At 62.0% G+C, this 18,587-nt stretch overlaps 4 protein-coding genes across 4 annotated transcripts; 1 reads left to right on the top strand and 3 right to left on the bottom strand.

The window, feature by feature from the left end:
- Positions 1-378: 378 nt before the first annotated feature.
- CD6 (CD6 molecule) lies at positions 379-4,461 on the bottom strand. The gene is made up of 12 exons (XM_018922071.3): positions 4,284-4,461; positions 3,056-3,115; positions 2,658-2,966; positions 2,290-2,589; positions 2,131-2,202; positions 1,896-2,033; positions 1,676-1,798; positions 1,497-1,592; positions 1,313-1,393; positions 1,074-1,214; positions 665-820; positions 379-583 (listed from the first exon to the last, which is right to left on the bottom strand). The coding sequence occupies exons 1-12, from the start codon at positions 4,336-4,338 to the stop codon at positions 486-488; spliced, it is 1,629 nt and encodes a 542-aa protein (XP_018777616.2). The 5' UTR covers positions 4,339-4,461; the 3' UTR covers positions 379-485.
- Positions 4,462-5,439: 978 nt separating this feature from the next.
- On the bottom strand, positions 5,440-12,108 carry TMEM132A (transmembrane protein 132A). Its single transcript, XM_018921910.3, is given in 12 exon segments — positions 5,440-7,000; positions 7,077-7,268; positions 7,488-7,764; positions 7,994-8,196; positions 8,270-8,413; positions 8,482-8,674; positions 8,745-8,903; positions 9,326-9,681; positions 9,759-10,346; positions 10,422-10,630; positions 11,452-11,515; positions 11,518-12,108. Coding segments are annotated over 12 exon segments (3,705 nt in total). The 5' UTR covers positions 11,755-12,108; the 3' UTR covers positions 5,440-5,917.
- A 96-nt stretch (positions 12,109-12,204) lies between these two features.
- TMEM109 (transmembrane protein 109) lies at positions 12,205-14,661 on the bottom strand. The gene is given in 5 exon segments (XM_050975170.1): positions 12,205-12,989; positions 13,068-13,170; positions 13,262-13,482; positions 14,302-14,532; positions 14,535-14,661. Coding segments are annotated over 5 exon segments (1,053 nt in total). The 3' UTR covers positions 12,205-12,618.
- Positions 14,521-18,509, top strand: PRPF19 (pre-mRNA processing factor 19). Its single transcript, XM_009097105.4, has 16 exons — positions 14,521-14,669; positions 14,835-14,984; positions 15,228-15,304; positions 15,375-15,516; positions 15,606-15,679; positions 15,789-15,851; positions 15,937-15,978; positions 16,064-16,138; positions 16,255-16,330; positions 16,482-16,591; positions 16,730-16,885; positions 16,963-17,032; positions 17,305-17,390; positions 17,616-17,786; positions 17,880-17,985; positions 18,071-18,509. Exons 1-16 carry the CDS (start codon positions 14,651-14,653, stop codon positions 18,166-18,168), a joined length of 1,515 nt encoding a protein of 504 aa, XP_009095353.1. The 5' UTR covers positions 14,521-14,650; the 3' UTR covers positions 18,169-18,509.
- Positions 18,510-18,587: the final 78 nt, after the last annotated feature.

The raw sequence follows: 18,587 nt of genomic DNA, 5'->3' as shown, positions 1-18,587 counted from the left end.
CTGTATCCCACCCTCATAGGGCACCATCCTCTGGGTTTGGGGTGGCACCTCAGTGGGTTCCCTTCCAGCATCCCTGGAGCCTTCCTGGATAGGATTTTTGGACAGCATGTTCCCGGTGTTCCCGGGATGGGGACTATTCCAGAAGAGTGTAGGCAAGCTCTGGGGCGACATGTGGGACTTCCCTGTCCGCCCTTCCTGCAGTTTAATTTCCACCCCTGGTGCTATGGAGCTGGATCAGGGCCTTGCCTCCCCCTTTCCTGCTCCTGTGGGCTGGGAGTGGGATATTGGGCCATCTTTGTGTCACTTAGTGGACTAGTGGGAGCACTTGGTGGCCCAGCCTCACTGCGGGGCTGGTGACACCACTATGGACAAGGGACATGATGGGAAAAGCTTTTAATGGCAGCACAGAGGAGATGCCTGGAGATTTCTGGAGGAGATAGCCAGAGAATTCCAGGAGATTTGGCCTCTGCAGTGGTGGGACAAGCTCAGTAGGCAGAGTCCTGGATGTCATCATAGTCGCTGCCCTCGGAAAAGTCGGGATCCTCCCCGTGTTCCCCCGAAGGATAGGATGGATCTGACCAGCCTGCAGAAACAGAGCCCATCAGGAGGATTTGGGCATGCCTGGAACTCCCTGTGTGCCCCACCTCCAGCGCAGGATCCTCACCTGGATGTGAGGAGGGATCTCCGGGAGGCTCTGTCTCCTGCACATTCTCATACCACTCCCCCGAGGAGGTGCTGGAGCTGCCGTCGGGATCGGGATCTGCCGGAGCTGCAGGTACCCAGGGCTGGGAGGGCACTGGGGTGGGCACTGCTGGGGGAGCTGGGAGGAGCAGAGTCACCAACTGGCACTTTCCAGCCCTGCTCCCACTCCATGGGGTCCCATTTCCTCACTGAAGCTGAACCCATCCGTCTTCCCATCCTTGGGATCCCTCTATCCCTGCTCCCATGCCTGCTCCTCTACCTGGGGTCCCTGAACCCCCATTCCCTCCCCATCCCTGGGGTCTCTGCATCCCTTTTTCCCATCCTTGGGGTCTCCCCATCCCTGCTCCCATCCCTGCTCCCACACTTCCCACCTGTGCCGTAGCCATGGCCGGTGGCTGCCGGGTGCTGCTGGGTGCCATGGGCAGGGGGGGGAATGCTGCCATTCCAATAGGGCTCTGTGGATGAGGATGAGCTGGAGGAGCTGCGGAGTGGGGGGCCCGGTCTGGCCGGCTCTGTGGGGAACAAGGGCATCAAATGTGGGAACAAAGATATTGGAAGAGGGGGTGGCCACTCTTCCATCCATGGGATAGACACCCCCTTTGTGTCATACCATCCTCAGGGAATGGCTCCATCCTCTCCTGGCTAGGTCTCAGAGGAAGAAGTTCCTCCCTGGGATGCCGGCGCAGGGAGTCTGTGGGAAGGGCAAAGGGGTGGGAACATCCTGGGTGACAGGGATCCCAGGACAGGGCCTCAGGGATCCCAGAGCACATCCCCAGAGGAAGCGGGATGCTCACTGTAGAAGGTGGACAGGGCGATGGGAGGCTTGCTGCTGAACTCATAATATTCCGAGTCGGAATCAGAATCCTTGGAAATGGCTGTGACCAGACAGTCTGAGGGGTGACAAGGGGGTGTGGCATCTGTCACCAGCTGGCACCTCTGGCCCCACAGCCCCTGGGGGACCTGCCAGACCCACCTGATCCTTTGGGAAGGCTGGTGGGAGCCTTCCTGTAGTCGTTGGGGATCCCAGAGGGTGCGTCGGGGCTCTGGGAGCTGTGGGTCACCAGGACTGGCATGGGTATTCCCAAGGAGGACATGTCTGTGGGGACAAGGGGATGCACCCACTCCATGGCTGAGCTGAGCCCAAAAAGTGGGGATCGTGTCCCAGTTCCATGTCCAGATCCAGAATTCCTTACCACTCCTCTTCCTCAGCCTCAGCAGGGCAGCAGAAAAGGCCAGCACGGAGAGCAGGAGCAGCACGGCCAGCACCAGGCACAGGACAAAGAGGGGACTGTCCACTGGGGGTGTCCCCAAGGTCGGGGTCCCCTCCTCGGCTGGGACAGAGAATGGACACAGCTCATCCCACATGACTCTTATCTCCTGGGAATTTTACCCTGATCCCAGGGAATGGCCGAGGGCTTGGACACTCACCATACAGGACAGTGACATTCCTGGGCGTCACCTCAGCCGCCGTGGGCGTTGGTGTCTCCAAGCCCTGGGAGCCTGGAAAGGGTGGGAACGGAAATCAGATGCTTGGGAGAGAGCAGGACCCAGGTCGTGCCTCAAATCCCATCGGGAAGGATGCAGTACCGTTGCAGATGACCCCGGCGGCCCAGGATTGGTAACAGGGCGCGGATTTATTGAAGGTCCAGTGGCACTGTGCCAGCGAGGGCTGCAGGCTCCCGCACATGTACGTCATCTTCCCGGGGAGCGTGTGTCTGAAGGCAGGCCGCTGGAGCACATCCCCGCATCCCAGCGTCCGGCACAGCACCGTGGCCTCCGTGTTGTACCAGGTGCTGTTACACACCGTGCTCCAAGTGCCACGGAAAAACACCTCCACCCTGCCGGCACACCCATCCCGGCCTCCGGAGAGCCGCCACTCCTGGTGCTCTGTGGGAAGAACGCAGAGATGAGGATGTGCCATCCACACACACTGCTCTGGAATATTCCAAACCCACCTGAGCAAACCACGCCGGCGTCCTCCTTGTGGCTGCAGTCATGCTCCGGTGTGGCCGGGCATTCCCAGAGGTCCCGCTCGTGTCCCTCACACCCCACCTCATCCCGGAGGATGGGGCCGTTCCCGCGGCCGAAGGCGGCGTTGCCCTGGGCTCTCACGGCGTGGCCACACTGGAGCTGGCGGCACACGACGTCGGCGTCGGGCATGTCCCAGCCATCGTCACACACCGTCCCCCACGTCCCCTCCTGCTCCAGCTCCACCCGGCCCTCGCAGCGGCTCCGGCCACCCACCAGCCGGAGCGCTCTGGGACCTGGGAGATGCACCGGGAAGGGTGAGCTGGCGTTGTCCCAGAATCCTGAAAAGTGGGTGTAAGGATGTCCCTCACCCTGCTACACTCACCTGGTGTCACCGAGGTGTTCCCTGTCGGAATATTGGGAGGTTCCGTCGTTTCTGTGGGGACTATGGGGAGAAAGGACAGAGGGATGAGGAACTGAGCCCCCCAGGATTCCCAGTTTGGAGGGGTTCATCCCACACCCACCAAAATGTGGCCAAGAGGATTCTCCCAGCTGTGAGTGGCACAGTGGAAATCCCCCTGGGCTCTGGCAAAGCAGTCATGGAGTTGCTGCATCCCAAAAATCAATCCCTGTGTGCCCCAGGATGTTTCTCTGGGCTAAATCCTGGTCTGGGATCTACTTGGAGATTTTGGCCTTAAATATGGGAATACTGGGACACAACTCAACAGTGGAAGAGCTGAAATTTGGGATGTCATCCTGCATCCGTGTTGTTCCCACCTTCCGGTTCATCCCTGCCGACTCAGAGGGGCCGGACCTGTCTGTACCCACCTGCCTACACCCATTCCAGAGCCACAGGTGAGTGAATGATCCAGTTATCCCTAAAAATGCCCCATTTGGCTCCTCCAGGGGGAAGGATTCAGCCCCAGAAGGGAGGCATCCAGTGGGGTGCTTGGGTGGGAATCCTGGGAAGAGACACCAGAGCTGGTGCAGTGTGGATTGGGGTTAAAGTGTCCAAGGAAAAGGCCAGGGATGAAGGGAGAAGGTGGGAATGAGCTGCTCCAGGTGGGGAAGGAGGCATGACAAGGGCGGAAATGGGGTGATGGGGCCGTTTCCTGATCAATTGGAGGCCTCGAAGCAGCTCCTGGCAGACATTTTGGCAGCTCAACAATCCCAAATCCTGCCAGGGTGGGGAGGACAGGTGGCATCGCATCCCAAAACCATCCAGGGGGTACATGAGAGACAGGACAGGCTCCAGGCCCTGACTGTCACCCCGTTCCCGAAGGGACTGTAGGTGGGATGGCTCCAAGAGCACCTTTAGGGGCTTAGAGTCCTCTTCTAGGGGTTCCCAGGGTACTTTTGGGGGTATCCAAGGGCACCCTAACCCTTAGGAGAATCCCCAAGCCTTAGGATACCCTTTCAGGGGATCCCTTTCCCTCTGAGTGTGCTGAGGCGCAGCATCCTCCATCAGTGACACCCCTGTTGGGGACCCCCCAGAACCCCCAGTGCTCCCCATCCCAGGGAGGTGGCAGGTCTCCCACCCCCAAATCTGTGGCTCCACCACCCAAGGTCCCAAGAGAGCGACAGCAAGGGCAGGGATGGGGACAGTGACGTACCTCGTGCAGGTGCCACGGCAGAAAGAGCCACCAAGAGCAGGCAGAGCCCCCCCATCCCATCAGCGGGGCAGCCCCATGGAATTGAGGGGTCTGGGATTCGGAGGGTCCCTCTCTCAGCAGCTTGGGGACGTGGCTTGGCCGTGCCCCCGCGCTCCGGCAGCTCTGGGAGTGTGGCAGTGGGCAGGAAGCCGACTCAGTGCTGTGGGGCGGAGGAGGGTGATGGGGTGGCTCCATCCTGCCCTGGCGGGGAGGAAACAGAGTTTTGGGGACCCCAGAGACCCTCTGGGTCACGGGAGCCTCGTGGGTCTGCTGCTCCCAGCCCGGGGGACACAGATCTGGTGGAGCCAACATGATCCAGAGCTCGTTTGTGCCTCCGGGTCGTGGATTTGGGGTGGTGGCATGGGGGGACTCGGGGTCTCCCGAGATGTGGGACATCTGTGGGGTGAGGAAGAGCCAGGAATTCCCCTCTTCTCCCTGTTTTTTGAAGTCAATGTTACCTGCAGCTCCACATCCTAAGTGTCTTCCAGCACATGCAGGACCACCCCAGAACTCTCCAGGAATATTAGGTGAGGGGTAAGGCTGGAATTTCCACGGGTTGGAGATGGGGCATCCCAGGAAATGTTGATCCCCCCTGTGGGTGAGGGCTGGGATCCAGCTGAACACCTGGGGACCTGGGATGCTGGGAAGGGGGGACAGGACTCCAGTCACCCCATCTCAGCAGGGTTTTGGGAAGTTTGGGGAAGCTGGGAGCAGGGTGACAGGGTGGGAGATCTCCTGCTGTTACCCAGGAGGTCTTGGGATTGCTGGGACTTACTGGGAAGTGGGAAGAGTGGGAATCCCCATGGCCACTAATATAAGGAGGTGCTGAGGGGACATTTGGGAATGTCAGGGTGGGGACATGTGGTACCAGGCTGGTGTTTGGGTTGAAAAGGTGGAGGAGAAAGATGGCAGGAGAGTGAGGAAGGAGATTCCTTATCCCAAGGTGACCCCAGCTGGGCCATGTCCAGGCCCAGCCCTGGATCCAATCTCGTGACCAGCTCCCACGTGGAGCCAAGGTCAAAGGCATGTGCCCATTCCCAGGAGCCTGGCACTGCCATGGGGGCAGGGTGGAACCTGGTGTCAGGATCACAGGAGATGGCACGGAGGAGAATCCCAATTGTTTTTTTAAATATTTTATTTTTGTAACAACGTCAGAATTAAAAATTTTCCATAAATACCAGCCCCTGACAGCCCCTTCCCGGGCGTTCCCGATAAAAAATGTATACAAAACGGATGCGTGGCCGGGGTGAAGGTGGGGGGGACACAGGATCCTCCCCGGGATCAGACCACAGGAATCATCACCACCATCATCATCACCACTATGAACACCATGTCGCAATGAGACCCAAAGCAGTAAGGGCATCCCAAATTCCTCCCCGGTGCCACCGGGATGCAGCCTCCGTAAGGACAGGGCTGGGAGACCCCCTCTCACCCTCTGTGGGCCCCTCGGGGTGGTTCCAGGAGGCCACCAGTGGTCCCCGGCCCATCCCACTGGGAAGGGGGGTCGGTGTCCCCCTAGCACGGCACGGGGAGGAGGTCGGGCCCTTACTGGTTTGCCCGGGAATTGGGGGGGTCCGGGAGTTGCCCCCTCGGGGTCAGGAGCTGCCACGGATCCTCTCCATGTAGCTCCGGAGCTCCTCGGGATCCCGCAGCCCCATGTCCTCGCACACCCAGCGGATGTCGTCCTCGCTGGCCACCAGGATAGACTGGACGTGGGGGGCGGCCGGGGGGGGCTCCTCGGGGACACGGGGGGGCCCAAAGGTGACAAACTCCACCCGCTTCCTGCGGCCGCCCCCTGGAGCCGATCCCTCCTTGCGGGGCGGCGGCGCTGCGGAGCCCGGGGAGCCGGGGGGAGCCCCGTCCTCGCTGGAGCCCGGGGGGCCCCCGCAGCCACAGGGGGGGCCCGGGGATGCCGGGGGTTCCGGCTGCCGGCGATCCGGCTGTGGCCGATCCAGCTGCTGCCGATCCAGCTGCCGGCTCAGCTCTTCCTGGTCGGTGCCCAGCCAGACCCAGTTGTGGGGTTGTGGGGCCGAGGGGGCCCCGCCCGGCTCGGGCAGCTCCTTCTGCTGGTAACGGAGTACGAAGAAGATGCAGTTGACGAGGAAGATGAAGATGGCGAGGCAGAAGACTCCCAGAAGCACGTACATCCCGATTTCCAGGTCAGTCACTCGCTCCGGAGCCTTCACCATCTCCTCCTCCTCCTCTTCCTCCTCCTCTTCCACGCCGGCACGGTTGCGTCCGTAACCTTCCTCCTCATCCTCCTCCGAGGAAGAGCCCTGGAGCTTGGTGGCTGCTGGCCCCACGCCTGCGGGGTCCCTCTGTCCCACGGTCACCGCTTCCCCGGACATGGCACCCTCAGCCCGCGGGAAGGGCCGGGGGCTCCCGGGAGAGGGCACCCCCACCTCGAGCCAGGCGGTGCCGGTGGCCAGGGCGGCCGTGCGGTGCCGGCCACGCCGGCACAGATCCGGGGGGTGCAGGCTGAGCTGGAGCAGGGCCCCCCGGCCCGGCCCCTCGGCCACCACCCACGGGTGGGCAGCGGGGACCCCGGGGGACCCCCTGACGGTGGCGACGGCGCGGTCGAGGGACGTCACAGTCAAGGCCACGTCGTGCCACCCGTAGAGCTCCAGAGGGGCCAGCGTGTGGTCAGAGAAGGACAGCCAGATGGACAGGGTCGCTTCCTGGCAGAATGACAAGTGGGATGGCAGAGGTTTGGGGGACACCGGGGAGACTGGGGTCACCCCCCACCCATCTCACCTGCTTGAGGGCCCGTAGTGTGGGTGTCCCCAGGACGGTGGCGGTGACCACGCTAGGATGATCCGGCTGTGTCCGCAGGGATAAGGAGAGCCCAGCCACCACCTGGGCGTGGAGCTCTGTCACCGTCACCTTCTCCTCAGAAACCACCAGTGTCTGCTCCCCCAGGATGGAGTCGGAGAGCGGGGAGCGCACCTGGAAGCAGCTTGTGAGTTCCCCAACATTCCTTACGGCCACTGTTTCCTCTTCCCATCCTGTGCCAGCCCCTCCAGCCCCTCAGTTCCCTCTCTCCCTGTATCCTGCCCAGCTGCCACTGGGATAATTTCCAGTCCCCCAGCTCCATCCCTGCAACCTTCCCACAGCCCCAAATCTTCCCAGGATCCTCCAAATTCCCCACAAACAACCCCTGTTTACCTCCACGGAGGTGACTCCAGGCTCCCGGCCCACCACCACGGCCCCCGCTTCCAGTGAGGCCACGCGGGGGTCCTGGACACGGGTCCGGCCAGCCACCAGGTGGGTGACATCGAGGAGCCACTCAGGGCCAGGCAGGTAGGACAGGTGACGGCCACCATCCAGGGGGTGGGCCACAAAATGCGCTAGGACACGGAGCCCCGTGCGCTGGAACTGGGGCCGGCAGCCCCGCGCCCGCCGCTCCGGCTCCTCTGCGGGCTCCTCGGACTCCACCACAGCACTGGGGACAGAGACAGGGTGACAAGAGCTCCAGGATGGTGTGACAAGGGGTTCCCCAGGGGCAGGGGAACAGGGATTGCAGGACAGGGTGACAGGGACTCCACGACAGGGTGACGAGAATCCCAGGACACAGGAGTGTGCTGCGGGCTCACTGATGCATCCCCACACGTCAGGTCCCAGCCCCATTCCGATCTCCCCCTTTTCCCACCATCCTATTCTGTAGGCCTCACCTGTCAGGCCCCCCGGGCAGCCTCCAGCCACGGACCTGCTCCAGGATGGGATCTCCCAGCTGGACACGGAGCGGGAGCAGCGGAGCCCAGACGGAGAAGCTCAACTCCGCCCGCAGCCGGCGCACCCAGAAATCCACGCGAGCTCCCCGCGCCCCTCGGCTCTCCTTGCCCCCCACGAACACCATGTCACAGGAATCCGACACCTGCAAGGGCACGTAGAATTCCATGGGAATATCCCAGGGTGAGGCGGGATAACGAGGGGATAGCAGGACTCACCTGCAGCACCTGCTTGTCAGCGGATTCACATCCTACGGGATCCGTGAGCTCGGACACTCCACCCCCTGCTTCCACAGCCACCAGTTTGACAGGGATAACGCGGGGGATCCCGGTCAGTGGCGCCGTGTTCAGGATCTCCAGCTCCTGGAAGCACAGCAGGATTAGGAGGTTTCCCATGGGATGGAGGGCTGGAATGGGATGGGGACACCCACCTGCACCAATGGGACGAGGGCACGGATATCCCGCTCCGACACCTGGATTTCCCAGACCAGTTTGTCCTTCTGTGCCTCAGGATCCTGGCCGGGATACTCCACCTGCCATGTGAGGGGCCGCGCCGGCGCCAGCCCCCCCGTCCCGTTTTCCACAGCCACATCCAGGTGCAGGAACTCGGCCGGCTCAGACACCCTGCAGCACCACACCGGGATCAGAACAACCCACAATTTCCACAGCGATGGGGGATTGGGATATTCCCTACCTGGAGCTGTCAGGGATGGCAGGGATGTCCCCGAGCCGCCGGCATGTCACCACAGCTGTGGAGTGCTTGGGACCACGGGAATGCTCCAGGTGCACGCTCCAGGTGCTGGGAATTGTGGGACGGGCAGAGACCACCTGCAGGCCCTTCTTGGCCTTGATCCTGTGGGGCACATGGTGTCACACAGTGTCAGAGGGTGTCACACAAAGACCCAAAATGTCACACAGTTAAACAGTGTCACACAGTGTCAGACAGTGTCCCACAGAGTCACTCACAATCACTAGGTGTCACTCGCTGTCACACAGTGTCACTCACTGTCACACAGTGTCACTCAGTATCAGATCCTGTCAGCTGGTATCAAAGTGTCACAGTGTCACAGTCACACTGTCACACAATGTCACACAATGTCACTCAGCGTACATGGTTTCAAATGCTCACATACTGCCACAAATTGCCACACAATGTCACAGACTGTCACACAGTGTTGCTAACTATCACACTGTGTCACTCACAGTCTCGCACTCCCACACACTGTCACACAGTGTCCCACAGTGTCCTGGTGTCCCCATTGTCCCCGCTCTCACCTCAGGGTCAGGCTGTCAGCAGTGAAGTTGTGGCGCAGGGTGATGGTGGCCGTGAAGCGCTGCCCGGGCTGCAGGGGGACATTGGGGACACGCAGCAGCACCTTCTCGTCCAGCCGCACCTCCTGCCGCCGCTCCGGCTCTCCTGCCCGCAGCTCCAGCATTCCCAGGAATCTGGGAGCCTCCCGCTCCCGACCTCCACACTCCCCCACGCTGTAGTGCAGCTCAGCTGGTTCTGGGCGCTCTGGAGGCTCCACAGGGTCGGAATCTCGCCGGTGACTCCGGTGGGAATGGAGGGATCTTGGGGAGAACCAGCGCGGAGGAATCTCCAGCTCCACCACGCACACGCCCAGTGGGGCCTGCAGGGGAGAGAGGGTCCTGGGATTAGGCTGGGCGGGGAGCTGTGGGTCCCCAGGGTCCCCAGGGTGGCACTGACCTGCAGGCGACATGTCCCCCGGGCCACCCGCCCACGGTGGTGAGCGTGGAGGGTGACACAAGGGAGATCCCGAGCTCTGGAGTGATCCCAATCCCTTGAAGAATCCCAGTTCCCAGGGTGGTCCTGCTGCTGACGGTGGCCCTGGTCCTTAAGGTGGTCCCAGTATTTGGGGTGATCGTGGATCCCAGGGTGGTGCCAGTCCTTGGGGTGATCCCGGACTCTATGGTGATCCTGCTGCTCAGGGTGGTCCTGGTCCCTGGGGTGGTCACGATCCCCAGGATGATCCCAGCTCCTGGGGTGATCCCGGACCCCAGGCTGGTCCTGCTCCCTGGGATGATCCCAGTTCCTGGGGTAACCCTGACCCCCAGGGTGATCCCGGACTTCAGGGTGATCCCAGACCCCAGGATGCTCCCAGTCCTTGGGATGATTCCTGGCCCCGGCATGATCTTGCTTCCCAGGCATCCAGTCAGGCCCATGCAGGTGGAAGAGGACACGGGCCACAGGCTCAGCAGGGGACACAGAGCTCTCCAGGGACACGGCACGGATGGCCCAAGCTGCAGAGCCAGTGGGGCTCTCCATGGACACCTCCTGTAAGGACACCAGGATGGTAGTGGGGGCCGGGATGCCCTGGGATGGCCCAGGGGACACAGGAGTCCTGGTTACCTGGCGGATGCTGAACGGGGGGTAGGTGGCCTGGACCAGGGGCTGGGATCCGTCACGAAGCAGCAGGAATGTCTCAGAGCGGGTGTGCAGGGAAGAGTTGGGGGCCACGTCCTGATCCACCCTCTGCAGCCGGTAGGACTCAGGCACCCCAAGGACCTCCAGCTCCACCGGCAGGAACACAGGATCCGGGGGCTCCCCATCACCCCTCACTGGAGGGACAAGGATGTGTCACATCCCGCAGGGACACAGTGGGAATGGGGTGTGCAGTGGGGGTCTTTGTGTCCACCTTTGTGGCAGCACACAGGGTGACCCCTTGCCTGGGCCACCACATTCTGAGGTCACCCCTGCCATGGCTGCCCCTTCCCGGGGTTATCACATCAGGACTGGGGGGCCACTCGGTTCCCCCAGTCCTGGCTGCTCCCTGTGAGAATGCATTCCCCACTGGGGAGAGGGTTAGAACCGTGTCCTGCAGAGCGGGATCCAGGCTCATGGTGCCTTTATCAAAGGGATCCCTCATCACAGGGAGCAGATCCCACCTGGATGCCCGGGCAGGGCTTCTTTACGGCCGGGAATTGATCCCACCAAGGGGATCAGGCGTGCGGGGAGAGAGGCCAGGCACATCCTGGGATCCAAGGGAAAGGGGAGTCCCTCGAGCGGCGGGTTCCCGTGGGGACTGGGAGGAGATTCCCCCTTCGAGATCCAGCGGATCCCACGTTGCCCGGGTGACCCCCTCGGGATCCCAGGCGGTGGAGGGGGCACGGATCCCCGCGGAATGGGGGACGCGGATCCCGGGGAACGCGGGGAAGAAGGAGGCGGTGGTGAGGTCGCCCCGGCTCCCTGGATCCCGGCGGAACGGAGGGACCCCGAACGTGGGGAAAGGGGAGAATCCACCCGGCTGGCGGATTCACGAGGGAGCGGATCTCGGCAGGACGGCGGGAGGGGTGCGGAGCGGAGTCGGAATCGGTGCCCGGTGCTGTTCCCGGTGCCAGCTGCCGTTCCCGATGCCTTTCCTGATGCCGTTCCCACTTACCCGGAGCGCAGAGCAGGGCGGCGGCCAGCAGCGCCAGCCGGGGCGCCGAGGCCATGGCCGGCGGGGGGCTCGGTCCGTCCGCCGGTGCCGCCGGTGCCGGTGCCGCCGGTGCCTCCTGTCGCTCCGCCGGTGCCTCCCGTCCCTCCGCCCCCGCGCCGAGACAATGGGGCCGGGGCGGGACCGGCCCCGGCGCCGCCTCGTCCCGCCGGGTCCTAAAGCCCGGCCGTGCCCGAAGCTCCGGCTCCTGCTCCACAGCCCGAGCCACAACCCATCCCACTCCCCATTCCCAGCCCTGCTCCCCATTCTCCGCCCTGCTCCCCATTCTCATCCTCACCCCATTCCCCATTACCATCCCTGCTCCCCATTCCGACCCTCATCCGATTCCCCATCCCCATCGCTGTTCCTCTTCCTCATCCCCATCCCAATCCTTGCTCCTCATCCCATTCCCAGCCCCACCCAGCACCGGACACCCCGGAGCAGAACAGGAGAGTGGGAATTCTTCCCACAGCTGCCATCCATCTTTCCCTGTTCCACCAGGGATACTGGGAGCATGGGAAGGACAAGGACATCCATGGCAAGGGGCACGGATCAAGCAGGAAGCACAGCAGGAACAGCTGGAGGGTGGTGGGATCCTGGCATGGATAAACTACCCTCATTCTCCTCCTCTTCCTCCTCCTCCCTTCCCACCCTGAATGGACTGGAGGACCAGTTCTGAGCCTGACCCCCTTGCCCTGGGAAAGCAGTGGGGCCAGGCCGGATAAATCCGTCTTTATTCCAAACCACATTATCAAAACCGTTTAAAAAGCAGCTTAAAATCCAAAACCTGACAGTGAGGGGACCCCAAAACAAGCAGAGCCCCCAGGACGGGGAATGGGATCCCCACTGCACCCCAAGCTGACTGGGCTGGGCCAACATCCCTGGCAAGCAGGGAATGTGGGAGCTCTTTTCCCACACTTGGGGCGTGTGGGGGCTTTTGGGCTGAAGGCACTTGTGGCACATGTAGCAAGGCACAGCCCCTGATTTTGGGGTGCTCCCAGAGGGATGGGGGCATCCCAGGACCCCTGGGAGAACCAGGAAGCAGAGGAGGGGGTGCGGGGGGCTCAGCGGAGCGGGGGGGACACATGCTTGGGATGACAGAGCCAAGCTTTGGGGAAGCTTTAGGGGGGCTCAATCCTCCCGGTTCCGGGGCCCCCCAAACTTCTGGCGCCGCCGCAGCTCCTCCACCTTCCACTCCAGGCTCTTCACGGCCGCATCCAGCCTGGCACTGGGATCCGGGGATGCCACCAGGCTGCTCAGGAAGGCGTAGAGCAGCCACAGGCCCAGCAGCATTCCCGCCTGCACTGTGGGGCTCTCCTGGGAAGCGGCCACATGCAGGAAGGCTCCCAGGAAAAAGAAAAGCTTCATGCCACGGAGCAGTGGGAGCAGCAGCCCTCGGAGCCGGGCTAGCACCCAGGATCCCACCAGGGCAGCCACTGCCCACAGGAGCACCCTCTGCACTTCCCTGGGAGCCAGCGCCGCCGCTCGGACCAGCTGGTGACCTGGGAACGGGATCTGGGAGTCAGTGGCGGCACCAGGAATGGGGGCAGAAGCCGTCCCACAGGGTGAGCCCCACTCACCGTTGATGCTGAAGGCGGCCAAGAGATCCCCCAGGATCCCACAGAGTGTGGTCAGGGCTGCTGAGATCCCAGAGGAAACGATCCAGAGGGTAGCAGAGAGGCTCTGCGGAGAAAGATGGGGATAAGGGAGTGGGAAAATGTCCCATGCCCCTGCACAAGAAACTCCAAGGAGGGTTTGGGAATTGGGATCCCACCTCCGCCACCATCTGCAGGGGCTGGTGTCCCACCCAGTTTTCCAGGGTGTCCCAAGTGGATCTTCCCAGCCGGAGGAGCAGGTCATCGGAGGTGGTTGCGCGTCCCCGGAATCCCTCCTGGCCATCCTTGGCTCCATCCCCCACTGATCCCATGAGGAATGGGATCCACAGCAGCAGGGCCAGCAGAGCCCAGTGCCCCAGGGCACTCCCCATCCTGAAACCTGGGATCTGTGGGGACAGAAAGATGTGGGGATGCTGGGAGGGGCAAACCCTGCTGGTTTTGGGGTCCACTTTCTGGTTTTGGGGTCCCCCAAGCATGAGGGGAGGCTGGAGGCCCCACAGCCTAGTTCCATGCCCCCCCTCAGCACAGGCCTGGGTGTCCCAGCTATTTTTGGGATTGACAAGAGTCAGCAGGACACAGCCAAGGGCACCGGGCCTGGCTGGGAAGGGGGGGCACCCTTTCCCAAAGGAGGGAGCAGGGCACTCCGGGATGGGACACTGCCACCACTGCCATCGCCGACACTCCCCCTGCTCCCCACTTCTCCACAGTCCCCCCAGGATCTCCCCAATCCCAGTGTGCCCAGCCCCACCCAGTTCCCCCCACTCCCCCCAGTTCCCCTGGAACCCCCAATCGCCCTTGAGTCCGCCCCCCCGCTCAGGGCCCTCCACCCTTCACGATCGCCAAAATCCCCCCAGTCTTCCCTGGATCTCCCCAATGCCTATTGGATCCCCAAATCCCTCCGTGGGCACCCCACCCACATCTCCGTGGTCTCCGGGATCCCTCCGATCCCCCCAGGATCCCCCCCAGGCCGCTCTGTACCCACCTCCTACTGTCCCCCCCCACCCCGCAGGATCCCCCAGTTCCTCCGGGATCCCCCCCAGGAACCCCCACCGCGGTCCCCTCATCCCGCCTATCCCCCCCGGGAGCGCCTCCCGCCCATTTTCCCTCCATTTCCCCCCCCGACTTTCCCCCAGTTTCCCCCAGTTTTCCCCGAATTCCACCCCCCACCCCAGGGTCCCCCCCGACCCCCCCCCCTCACCGGGGCTTCCCTCGGCTCCGCCGCGGGGCACGCCGGGAGCTGTAGTCCCCGGGACAGCCGCCGCGCATGCCGGGTGGGCGGTCACCATGGCAACAGCCGGAGGCGGGCGGCGGCGCGCGGTGCACGCAGGGAAGCGCCGTTCCCGCCGGCGGGGGCAGCGCGGGGGATGCCGGGAGCACTTCCGGTTCCGGCGGCGGCGGCGCCCGCGTGAGCGCTCGGGAGCGGCGCGGCGGCCGCGCGCGCCAACCGGAACCGGAACCGGGGCCCCGGACCGGAAAGGAGAACCGGAAACAGCGTCGGAAGGGCAGCGGGGCTGTAACCGGAGCGCCGCGACCCCCGGGCCTCCGCCATGGCGCTCATCTGCTCCAGTGAGTGCGTAGGGAGAGCGGCCCCGGGAATGCGGGGGGTAACGCTACCCAATGGGGGATCCCGGGCTGCGGGGCGGGGACAGCCGGGGTCACCGGGGCATCACCGGGCAAGGAGTTCCCAAACCCCCGTTCCCGTCCCGTCCTATCCTTCCCTTTCCCCCGCAGTTTCCAACGAGGTCCCGGAGCACCCATGTGTGTCGCCGGTGTCCAACCACGTGTACGAGCGGCGGCTGATCGAGAAATACATCGCGGAGAACGGCACCGACCCTGTCAACAACCAGCCGCTGTCCGAGGAGCAGCTCATCGACATCAAAGGTACCGGGAACGGGCACGGGAAAGGCTCTCCCGGGAAAAGCTGCTCTCCCCGAGGCGGTGGCTGTGGGATCGGGAATGGCGGTGCCCTAGGTGTTTTTGGGGTTTGAGGTGGTAAACTCAGCTGCGGAGGCCGGGAAGGAGAGGGGGAAAGGCGGGATGGTGAAATGGGGAAGGCAAGGCATGGGTGTGCGGCGATCCATAGGGATATCGGGGACACAGGTGACGCGTCCATCTTTCTTCCAGTCGCCCACCCGATCCGGCCCAAGCCCCCCTCGGCCACCAGCATCCCGGCCATCCTGAAAGCCCTGCAGGACGAGTGGGTGAGTGCTGGGGGGGCTGCCAGGGCCAGGAGCCCACCACTCCCCGGCTGACCGCGGCGCTTCCCGGCAGGATGCCGTGATGCTGCACAGCTTCACGCTGCGGCAGCAGCTGCAGACCACGCGCCAGGAGCTGTCCCACGCCCTGTACCAGCACGATGCCGCCTGCAGGGTCATCGCCCGCCTCACCAAGGAGGTCACTGCCGCCAGAGAAGGTGACATGAACGTGCAGCATTCCTGGGAAGGGGCGCTGGGAAGTGCCTTACCCCGGTTTTCCTCTAACCCTGTTGTTGTGGTTTTACAGCTCTGGCCACGCTGAAGCCTCAGGCTGGGCTCATCGTGCCCCAGGCGGTGCCATCAGCGCAGCCCAACGTAGCCGTGAGTCCTGCTCACCATCCCAGCCCTTTTCCCGCTCATTCCCAACCCTTTTCCCATTCATTGCTCCCAAATTCCCTCTCTGCTTGTCCCTTCTCTCTGTGCCACACAGGGCGCTGGCGAGGCCATGGATCTGGGAGAGCTGGCGGGAATGACCCCAGAGATCATCCAGAAGGTAGGGGCAGTGTTCCACGTGTCCCCCTCTCCATCTCCCCATCGCAGAATTCCCAGGCTGTGCCCACCCTCCTCTTGTTTTCCAGCTCCAAGACAAGGCAACGGTGCTGACCACGGAGCGTAAGAAGGTGAGTGGCCTTACCCAAGGATTTGGAGGGAGCTGGGATGTGCCGTGTTCCAGCCAAGGCTGATGTTTATCCCTGTTCTTTACAGAGGGGCAAGACAGTCCCAGAGGAGCTGGTGAAGCCAGAGGAGCTCAGCAAGTACCGGCAGGTGGCCTCCCACGTGGTGAGTGCCAACATGGGAAAGGACTGGGAAATGCCCACGTGGAGCTGGGAATTGCTTCTGTTTGGGAGGGTTTTGGTGCTTGTGGCAGTAATTTGGGCTTCTCCTCCCTCACACAGGGGCTGCACAGCGCCAGCATCCCAGGAATTCTTGCCTTGGATCTGTGTCCTTCCGACACCAACAAGATCCTCACTGGTAAGGGACCTTTCCTGAGGATTTCCCACCTGGGAGTGGATCTCCTCTGTATTTTTGGAAATTTGAAGGAGGACAGGGGACACGAGGCAGGTGGATTTGGGATTGGTTGGCCCCACACTCCCATCCCAGCGCTTCCCGCTCGGTTTTCCAGGTGGAGCCGACAAAAATGTCATTGTGTTTGACAAGAGCTCGGAGCAGATCTTGGCCACACTCAAGGGTCACACCAAGAAAGTCACCAGCGTCGTCTTCCACCCATCCCAGGTGCGTCTAGCTCTTTCCTTGCTTCCAGGATGCCTCAGATGTGGATATCAGGACCCTCCTCTGTAGGAATCTCCTGCTGGGAGCTCTCAGAGAGGCGAATTCTTCCCGTGTGAACCTTCTGGTGTTGTCCTTGTGTAGGACTTGGTGTTCTCGGCTTCTCCTGACGCCACCATCCGGATCTGGTCCGTTCCCAACGCCTCCTGTGTCCAGGTGGTCCGTGCCCACGAGGGCTCCGTGACCGGGCTCAGCCTCCACGCCACGGGTGATTACCTGCTCAGCTCCTCGGATGACCAGGTGAATCCCTGCCCATCCCACTGCTTCCACCTTTGCTTTCCACCCCTCCCATGTCCAACGCTCTTCTTCTCTCCCAGTACTGGGCTTTCTCGGATATCCAGACCGGCCGTGTCCTCACCAAGGTGACAGATGAGAGCTCTGGTTGTGGTAAGCTTTGGAGTTGATTTTCCCCATTCTGGGCATCCCTTGGCTCCTGGAGTTTGTGGGAACTCCTTTGGAGTGGTCTTGGTAGCCTTCCCAACCTTCCTGAGTCTTCCCAACCCTTCCAATCTCATTCACCTTCTTGAGTGTTCCCAACTTCCTGAATCTTCCCAGCCCTCTGAGTCTCCCCAACCCTCTTGAGCCTTCCCAACCTTCCAAATCTTCCCAACCCTCTTGGGAGTCTTCCCAGCCCTCTGATTCTCCTGCTGTCTCCACAGCTCTCACCTGTGCCCAGTTCCACCCGGATGGGCTCATTTTTGGGACGGGAACGATGGATTCCCAAATCAAGATCTGGGATCTGAAGGTGAGGTCTGATGGGAATGTGCAGGAACAGGGGTTTGGGGATGTCTGAGCTTGGTTTGGGGATCAGTCCAGGAGCAGGACTTTCAGGAACATTTTTGGAGGTTTCTCCAAAAATCCCAAGATTCCAGCTCCAGAGCAGCCACTGGTGACACCATGACCACACAGGCCTGTTGGGAATGATGCCACATCCCAGCACTGTGATTCCCTCTGCCCACCTTGTCCCCAGGAACGCACCAACGTGGCCAACTTCCCGGGACACTCTGGCCCTATCACCAGCATCGCCTTCTCCGAGAACGGATACTACCTGGCCACGGCAGCCGACGACTCCTCGGTCAAGCTCTGGGATTTGAGGAAGCTCAAGAACTTCAAGACGTTGCAGCTGGATAACAACTTCGAGGTGTGTGATGTCCCTCTCTGCTCCAGGGGTTGTGACATCCCAGAAAAGCCATGTGGAGCTTTTTCAACACCTTGTTGTGATTCCTCTCTGCAGGTGAAATCCCTGATTTTTGACCAGAGCGGGACCTACCTGGCGCTGGGTGGGACCGATGTCCAGATCTACATCTGCAAGCAGTGGACGGAGATCCTCCACTTCACAGGTGAGGGGTTCTGGGAATCGTGGAAGTGGCTGGGGCAGGACTGGGACAAATGGAATTGTGACCATGGATTGTTTTCCGTCCCCAGAGCACAGTGGTCTGACCACAGGAGTGGCCTTTGGCCACCATGCCAAGTTCATCGCTTCCACAGGCATGGATCGGAGCCTCAAGTTCTACAGCCTGTAGCCCTGGAAGTGGGGCTGGGATTTTTTGGGATTTGGGATGGGAGGTGGGTGGGAATATCTATGTGGGATTATCAAGCTCCCCCGGTGTAGCTGTTGGTGTAAGGGAAGTCAGACATTGCCTTCCCCATGCTCCATGGATTTATTGTTTAGTTTTTTTTCCCAATTCTGTGTGTTTTCTGCCTTTAGATTGTTTTGTGCTTGTAACTGGTAACCCCAATCCCAGTGCTGGTGGAAGTTAGAGGCTGGGATGTGTGGAAAGAGGGAGGGAGGGAAGGGAGGGCTGTGCAGTTTTGTAAGCAGTTACTTAGTTTCAGTATGGAAATAAAGAATTCTTCCCGGTCATCTCAGCTGGAAAAGCGTCCTGTGAAGGGCTGGGGTGTAGCAGGGTGGGATTTGGGGGGGTCTGTGCCTGCTGCCAAC

Source organism: Serinus canaria, chromosome 5 (assembly GCF_022539315.1).
Source record: "Serinus canaria isolate serCan28SL12 chromosome 5, serCan2020, whole genome shotgun sequence".
Classification (NCBI taxonomy): domain Eukaryota; kingdom Metazoa; phylum Chordata; class Aves; order Passeriformes; family Fringillidae; genus Serinus; species Serinus canaria.
Note: the sequence above shows the minus strand (reverse complement) of the source record. Positions and strands in the feature narration are given on the sequence as shown.